General features: G+C 49.5%; 2 protein-coding genes across 3 annotated transcripts; one reads left to right on the top strand and one right to left on the bottom strand.

Annotated features, from left to right (window-relative positions):
• The first annotated feature begins 1275 nt into the window (after positions 1-1275).
• Positions 1276-4845, top strand: C23H1orf174 (chromosome 23 C1orf174 homolog). Of its 2 annotated transcripts, none has more exons than XM_086625809.1 (3): positions 1276-1467; positions 1774-2268; positions 3044-4845. In XM_086625809.1, the coding sequence occupies exons 1-3, from the start codon at positions 1276-1278 to the stop codon at positions 3152-3154; spliced, it is 798 nt and encodes a 265-aa protein (XP_086481935.1). In that variant the 3' UTR covers positions 3155-4845. The 2 variants fall into 2 exon arrangements, with proteins under 2 accessions (XP_086481935.1, XP_086481934.1); XM_086625808.1 differs by having other exon boundaries at positions 1276-1512.
• Positions 4846-4889: 44 nt separating this feature from the next.
• Positions 4890-8486, bottom strand: DFFB (DNA fragmentation factor subunit beta). The gene is made up of 7 exons (XM_086625806.1): positions 8373-8486; positions 8175-8301; positions 7904-8092; positions 7166-7245; positions 6820-6993; positions 6543-6643; positions 4890-6036 (listed from the first exon to the last, which is right to left on the bottom strand). The coding sequence occupies exons 1-7, from the start codon at positions 8484-8486 to the stop codon at positions 5820-5822; spliced, it is 1002 nt and encodes a 333-aa protein (XP_086481932.1). The 3' UTR covers positions 4890-5819.
• Positions 8487-8530: the final 44 nt, after the last annotated feature.

Genomic DNA, 8530 nt, shown 5'->3' with positions numbered 1-8530 from the left:
TTGTGCAAAGTGTTTATTATTAATACTTTTTGAAACTGAATTTTTCTTACTGTTTTCAGTTCGTGGGGGAAATTAAAGCCCAACCAAGTTTTCCAGCTGCAGAATGCTGTTCTTCAGCCAGTTCCAGTCCTCTTCTGTTTACAAGATGGTGTGAGTTTTCACTGCCTAATAAAAACAATCATCTGTATTCCATGGCTGCAAGCAACAACACTGTGAGAAAGCGGAGCAAGTAGAGAAGGTTTTGGAGGAGAATATGAATCATCTCAGCCAGAGAACAAAGCACAGAAGGACCCCTGAGCACCGAGGGAAATTGCAGAACAACGTATCAGGCACGTCTCCGAATTTCTGCAGTTTAACTGGGAGACTTTACACTTTTGAGAAAAAATGCCTTACTTTAACATTCCCATAGGTACATTCTTGCCACTTATTCCCGCGACTTAAATTGTTCCTCATGTTTTTTAAGGACAGGATGAACGGACAGGCATTTTATCAGCTAAGTTGGATCGAGGAGCACAGGTAATATCCTCGCACCGCTGAGACCTGTGGTATGGCTCTGCAGTGAGCAAGAACATTAAAGGCTGCTATAAAGAAACAAGCTCCTGTGCCCTCGGCCGGACAGAATTATAAAAATCCCCACAGCGTCCTCGAAGCACTGAATTAACAGAAGAGGGCTGTGGTTTAAGGTGATGGATAGAGCCCCCGGGCTCCATGGCGGCGGGCGCTGCCGTCCCTCCTGCGGCGCGGGCCGTCGGGGCGCACCGTGCCTGGGATTCCTTGGAACGGGCGAGCGCGCTGCCTCGCTCCCCGGTAAGATAAGTGGAGATAATTCCGTGCCTAAACCTGGGCGTCGGGCTGCGTCGCAACGCGGAAATCCATCTGCTGCCGTCAGAGCCCCTGACGTTAAAGAGGGATTTGTGTTCCCGACATCATTCGCTCCCTGAGGGCTGTGGGAGCGAACCGAGAGGCACGTCTGAGTAACAGCTCCCCGGCCGCACATGGCACAGCGAGAGATCTGAAACGTTTATAACGCACACAGCGGCCGGGCGGAATTTGTTTGGGATTTTCCGCCGGCACCAGCCCGTCAGGGAGATGCGGAGGCGAAGCTGCTCTGTTCTCACTGCGCCAGAGCGTATCTAACGCTACCGCCGCCCGCGGGCCCCATCCAGGGCCCGGCTCGCCCCACCACCCCGCGGGGACGAGGCGCCCCTCCGCCCGCCGCTCCGTCCCGGAGGGGCCACCGGCCCCGCGGCCCCCTGAGGCGAGCGGCGCCACAAGATGGCGAGCGCGGGCACGCGCGCCCTCCCCAAGATGGCGGCGGGCGGAGCGCAGGGCCGGAGCCGCCCGGAGACCCGCGGCCCGGCGCTCCCGGGGCGGCAGCGGCGGCCTCCCGGGCGCGGTGCGAAGGGGTCCCTGGAGGGCGGGCGCCCGGCAGCCGCCTCTGCTCGGCCCGCGGGGGAAGCGCCGCCCGCAGCGCGCCGCCAGGAACGGGGCGGCCCTGCGCCGCCGAGCCCGGTAGGAGCGGGGGGAGCCGGGGCGGGTGGGAACGGCGGGAGCAGGTGCGGGTAAGTGTGAACAGCTGCAAACGGCGTCACCGGGAGGGAATTCCCTGGGGAATTTAAGGAAATTCTTCGCCTTTCCTGGCGCTTGGTGAGCAGTGCGGGGTGCGTTGGTGCCATGTGCTGGGGGACCCGGCGCTGCTTAGGGCCGACTGAAGAGATCGGGGGATTTTCGTTATTTCAAGTAAGCTTTAGGGTTTTATCTTTTTTCCAACAGTCGTCTTCACACGCACCAGCTGGCAGACGACCCTTGAAGAGGCTAAAATGCGAAGAACAGAGTGTAGGAAAATCAGATCTAGAAGGACTTGGATGTGGAAGCGAAAACCTTGCTGTGTTGGGGGAAACATCTAAGACACCTGAGGGAGATGGGCGTTCAGAAGATCCAGGGGACTTTTTCCAACAGAAAAAAGGTGAAAGCATTTCAGAGACTAATGAAGACAAAGAGGAGAAGGAACACAGTGTTTCCCTCAAGCCACACGCAGTGAAATCAAGCAGTGCTCCATCAAAAATGGACAGTGATGAAAACCTGCACAATCGTGTCCGCAGTGAAGAGGAGAGCAGCTGTGAGAGTGCGCTTTCAGATGGGTCTGGCTCGGAGGATGGGGATCTCCCGAAGAAGCCGACACAACCAGACAATGGTGCTTTCTTGGATGAAGACAGCAACCAGCCGATGCCAGTGAACAGGTTCTTTGGAGACGTCGAGTTTATACAGGTAAGATGATGACAGTCTGTTCACACTTTTACAGACCGCTCCGTTCCGCTTTAGTCTCGCATCTTCAAACAAAATCAGGCCAGCCTCAAAATCGTAGGCAACTTGACCAGTATTGATAGACACCTGGAGTCACATCCCTGTCCTCTAGATAGAATTATTTGTCTGAGAGATTAAATTAATTGCTGAGGCAAGTCAATTTCAGATGTGAAATCTTTCTTGTTTAAATTTCATTATTCCAATTCCGTAAGATAGATATTTTTGCTCATAAAGACACGGTGTTATTCTGTCAAAATAGTTTTTTACTGGTCATTCATTCTTAATCATGGTTATTGTAATTCTTTGGAATGGAAGCTGGTTTCTGGCCACCTCTGCGTTTGGATCAAGGAGCAGAGCTTCGAATTTGAATCTCCGGTCTGCCTTTAACGTTGTATAACTTTGGGCAAGCGATGCCGCTGCCTTTTGGGCGTTTCATGACAATTAGTATTTAGCAGGAGCCATGGCTGGTATTTAGTGGGAATGGTGAGGATTTGTTCCTGCTTCTCTGAATCCTTCTCAAGCCTGCAGAAGGAATATCACCCCTTGCTTGGACCATGAGCCGCAAGGTGCCCTCAAAGCTCCTCTGCTTCAGTGACAGGTTTATGCCACCACTTCCAAGTGAAGAGGTGTGTGTTGGTGCCTCGTGTCAGATGTGGAAGTACGTGAACTGTTGCAGAGGTAGGAGGTCTGCCATGTGCCATAACAGACTTTCCTTACCGATTTTATCTGTTTCTTACAGGATCTCCCAGCAGTCGCGCTCCCAAGCACAACGATGAGCAGGCGAGAGTTCAGAAAGCTGCATTTCATTGCAAAGGAAGATGAGGAGGAGGAGGAAGAGGATGTCGTCTAACAACAAACTGTAAACAAATCAAACCTTTTTTCTCTTTCTTTGCAACCATGTGATGATGGTTGGCTGTGTCGCTAACATAAGGCGTCTGCGTTTGCCATTTCTCAGGGAGAGGAGAACTGGTAGAGTTTGTCTGGAATTGGCAGATACGGGATTCTCCCACAGTTATCTGGGGCAAAGATTGACTGAATTTTCAGTGATTTGAAAATAAATTGTAATTTATCATTTTACCACTAATATTTAGGAAAAGAACAGGGAAAATAGAAGGTGAACGTTTGGTCCCGCTCCTTTTTCAGAACAGCCAAGCAAACCATGTTGGAACACCGTTGTGGCCTCATTAGCAACACAGCCAGTTGACTGCCCAGTACAAAGATGGACACCGGCCCCTGTTGTGTAAGCTGTGTTCCATTGTTTGCATCTAAACCCGAAGGAATAAAACCTCTAAAAGGCAGTTCTCTTGGCAAAACTGGACGCATGGACGTCCATGTGAGTTCAGTGGTGTTCATCTCTGGAAGTTAGGTGCGTTTTTATCGCATGTCAGTTCTCTGAACCACCACCACCACGTGAAGCTGGTTGGACTGGATCAATAGATGAACAAGTATTGATTAATGATCAATAAGGATATGAGTCGGTCCACCAGACTTGTTATTTTGGCCTGTGTTTTTAGAAAACAATGAGCAACCTCAGATGATTTCAGGAACTGTTAACTCACCCGATGTTTATGATAATACTTCTTTGAAAGTGTGATTATGCAATAAGCTTCCAGATCTTTATTGTTATAAATAGTTTCTTCTACATTTCTAAAAATATAGAGACAATGTTATCAGCAGATGGTTTAAATAAATATTAATTTCTACAGCTATAGCCTGTTAAACATTCAAAAGTTGTAAGCCAAACAAATTGTGTATGCATGACATGTTAATTTATTCACACTTCCACTCCAGCTGATGCATTGTTTCTGTCAAGGATATTTCTTGGCTCCTTTTCACTCCAATTCTGTAACACAGAAAATCTGATTTTTTAATAGCATATTCAACGTTTTCAGCACAACTCCATCTTCAAGTAGCTCTCCCAGCTTTCCTTAAATGCTGTATTTGCTACTGTCTCTTTCTAGCAAATATGTCTTCACACATACACAGACACACTCATTTTAGTTTCAGCACCGTGTAAAATGGTGATTTTCAGTTAGTAGGAAGCGTGCCGTACGGATTACATTGTGCTCGTCATCAGAATCTTAGCTGTGATGCCTTCCCCAGTGGTAAAACAGTGTGGTGTGTGTTTCCACCTTAGTTACCAATGATGGGTATTCAGCAGGGCAATCTGGAGGGATCAATTCAATGCACTGATATCAGAAATCCTGTATTTAAAATGCACCTACTTCCTTTCCATATGGAAATGTTTGGGAGTGGGACCAAGTTTGTTGTTTCAAGTAAATCTCTACTCTCTGTAGCAAAGCTCCTGCATTCCCAAAACCTGGGAGTGAGTTATGGCTCACTCAGCAATGCTGTCTTAACACAGTTCAGTGTGGATTTGCCCAGGTAAGAACGAGGACCAACAGTGTGGGTGAAAACAGAGCTCTTCCCTAGAGATGAGTGATGTTATTTACCAAGCATTAAGTAGCTGGCACTCCATTCCCAAACATTTCCCTGTGCTCACTCTTTCTAGTCTGTATTGGCCATACTGTGTTACACCTGAGTAACCACTCGTGCACCTCTGCCTCCACATACACACACAAAGAGAGCAGTAATTTTTTTATTTTAAAAAAGTTCACATTATGTACACTGACAGTCCCTAAAAGCTCAGTTGCTATCAGCTGATACTTAAAAAAAAAAAAAAAAAATCAAGTAAAAATTGATCAGTTTGTATTTTGTTCCCTGAGGTAGGAAGTGTTTTACAAAAGCATTATTCTCTAAAGCAGCAGGTAAACTTGATTATTATACAGTAACGTTGCTTGTATTGCTTCCAGCAAACTCAAGCTAAAGAAAGGAGAGGGAAATCGATGGGAAAGCTGACAAAGAACAAAGGTGGGAGAAGCAGGGATGCGCCATGGCCTTGCTCTCCCTTCTCGGGGATGCATGTCTAAAGCAGCAGCAAACGGGGTGGCTGCGGATGAGCGCAGGTATTTTGGCAGAGACGAGCCAGCAGCTCTGGCACCGAATCACCCTTTGGCACGCCTGAAATACGGTGTTGTCTGCCTGGAAAAGGCACAGAGCAAAGGAATTGTCCTGAAGTATTCTTTGGCCTAACGTTCAGAGAAATATGGGTCTACAAATCCACTCAGATGATGAAGTTTTTTAGAAACATTTTGTCCGTTTCATTTCTGAGTACTGTAAGTTTTTGGGCCTGTGCTTGTCATGGCAAGAAGGAAATCGTAAGGCACAATCCATGTCAGCCTCTGGCCGTGGTTCCATACTCCGAGGCACAGCTGCATTTTATCCCATTTAAGACAGTATGATCTAAGGAAAGCTGGTAGTAAGCGAGGAGGCGGGGGAGTGGAATTAGGCACGACATGAATGTACACTTTGTGAGACTGCACTTGAATTACTTAGCAAGTCTCTTTTGCTAGGGACTTATTAAATAAGTTTTTGTTCAAGAAACCAGAGCTATTAAAAAAGGATACCATGTGACATGATTTTGAAAAAAGGACAAGTCACTTCCAGAGACAGCACTATGAAATCTTGTGGTTTTGCTTCCTTTTTCTGTAAATTTTAGTTTTGTCACAGCTGAGATTATGATTGGTTTTCTTATGGCAGGCAATATGTACAAGCTTTAAATTATCCACGGTAAACAGCAGCTGATAGAAGTATTCCCAGTTCACTTCTCTTCCATCTCGTGTTTTGACAGCTTCTGCCAGTTCTGGGACAACAGCACGTTTCTTCTCTATTCTTCGGTACAGAAAAGAGAAAAGAATATTGCCATCATATTTTTTTCATAACAACCAAGTCTCCATCTTTCCTTTAGAGCCAGGTTGGAATTTGAATCCTTTCACCACAGCTAGGTTTATGTTTTTTTTTTTTTTCCTGAGGAAATTAGTTTAGCAAATCCTGTTTGCTTCACAAGCGTACAATGCCTGAAAACAGGTCTGAGGGTTTTTGCCAGAAAGGAGCCTTCCCAAAGGATAACGTGGTGAGGAGGGGTACGTTTCCATACAAAGAAAATCTGAACAGAAGCAAAGCAGCTAATGAGACACAGCATTATAATCCATCTTCAGGATTTTATGTTACCACAAGCAGCTGCAGCATCCAAGCATCTTTTATCAAAATGCACTGTTCAGAGCAGAGATAACTGCAGAGTGGGGGGAAGGATGAGCTAGAGACTCAGTGGCTAAACCTTTCCTGCCCAGGATGAAGAGCGTGAAACAGGTACGTTTGGGTTAATGCTTTATACGTACATGTGATCGAGATTCCAGGTACTGAAGAGGATTCTGCTTTCCCTGTTACCATAGGGGTTGATAGAATGCTTACACGGGCAGTCATCTCTGTCAAAAGGTCCCTGGAAAACACGGTGGCTGCCATGAGGCGTACCGCTCGTCACCCCGCGCGTGCACGCTACGACATCACCCACCAGACTGGGTCCCTCACCCGCATCCGACTAACCACCTCCTTCCTCTCCGGCTGCCACCGCGTGTTGGGACCCGCACCCTCTGCATTACAAAGGGTTGGACTTACCTGGCAAGAGAACCACCCCTCCGTAGTGCACAGGCGCGCTGCCTCCTCCTCCTCTCTTCTGTCAAAGTAGCATCCGTTGTACCTCACGGATTTCAGTTTGTCTGACATCAGGTCGATTATCGCTTTATACGCGTCTCTTGCTGTCGGATGAACGTTTGAAATAAAACTGCTAACCTGGGAGGGTGAGGAAAAAAAAACAAACCAGTTATTCCTTGGTGCCTATAGCAGCCTGAGGCTCCTTCCTACAATCAGTATGTTGCACCATAAAAGCGTTTTATATATTTGTGGTCACAGCATTATTTTTACGAGCAGCTTGAAAATAAGATACTTTAACAGAAACTTTTACCTCCTTCAGGTAGCTTCGTATTCTGCTTTCACAACTGTATCGCATGTAGCTTGACTTGTTCTTAAAACGAGACTCCAGACCTGGAGGGAGTTAGAGGGTGCTGTGACTTAGTACTTGCAGTGCTGTCCTGCCTGGCTGGGTGCCCGTCCCTTGTTCTCACAAACCCGGTACGCACAGAGTCTTTTTCTTTCCTGGTTTTATTTTACTGATTCAAGACGACCCTGCTCTTAGCACTTGAAAGGACCATGCAGAGCATCTCCCTTGAGAGCAGTAGCTGGTATTATAGCTGTTAAATGTGTCTCTTTAACGTGCACACACGCAACAGTAGGAGATTGCAAAAAGAAGACTGAATTGTTCAGGAGGAACTGCAAGAATGATTTTGGAATGGGAGAGGGAGCTTGCAAAGAAGGCATAAACAAACCCGACAAGGTTAGCTGGCCGATACGTGCAAATTATCAATATACTGTTAGCAAATTGTTAAGACGGTAAATGCAGACCTATGGTAATGGGGAAAAACGTATTCTAGAGTGATCTCGGATACAGCGATAGGGAACACGGCTTTTTTACCATTTTCTGATCGCAAACATGCATATATTTCAAAGCGACTTAAAACCCCTGACCAGGTACCGAATCCCACCGGCCAGGAGGTGTTTAAACAGCAAAGCTGCCCGAAGTGACTCTTCTGAGCAGCGCGAGGCTCGGTGCCCCTCAGCAGCTCCCCGCGGGCGCCGGACGCACCTTCGAACCATCTCCCGTCGTCCTGCCTGTCCTCGGCCAGGATGTTCTCGCTCAGGTTGTGGATCAGATCCACCAGCAGCTTCTGCCTCTTGGGCGCCTGCTCGTCCGACAGCAGCTTCCGCGCCGCCTCCACCACGGCCTGTCTCTGGGAGCCGGAGGCCGCCAGGAGCCGCTCGATGTCGCTGGCACCTGCGGAGGCAGCGCGGGCTCAGCGGCCGGGCCCGGGCACCGCCGATCTGCCCCGCCGCCCGCCCGGCCCCGGCGCACTCACAGCCCCGCCAGGCCTCTCCGGGGCCCAGCAGCACCAGCTCCGTCTGCGGCGGCAAGGCGCGGAAGTAGCTCTCGGTCAGCTCCGTCCCGTCCTCGTAGAGGCAGAGGCGGCTGCCTGCCAAGGGAAGCTGCCCCCGGGGCGGGTGAGAGACGGGCGGGCGGGCGGCCGCGGCCCCGCCGCACGGCCCCGGGCGCGCACCTGCAGCAGCCGGCAGCCCTTCCGCAGCAGCCCGCGCAGGCTCGCGGCCGCCACGCCGAACTTCTGCGGGCCGCCGCTCCCGCGCAGGCGGAACGCGCGCAGCCGCTCCGCCATGGCCGCGCTCGCCGCCGCGCCGCGCGCGCGCCCGAGGGGCGGGG

This window comes from Tauraco erythrolophus, chromosome 23 (assembly GCF_009769465.1).
Source record: "Tauraco erythrolophus isolate bTauEry1 chromosome 23, bTauEry1.pri, whole genome shotgun sequence".
Taxonomy (NCBI): Eukaryota; Metazoa; Chordata; class Aves; order Musophagiformes; family Musophagidae; genus Tauraco; species Tauraco erythrolophus.
The sequence above is the reverse complement of the archived record's forward strand: the minus strand, read 5'-3'. Positions and strand labels throughout refer to the sequence as shown.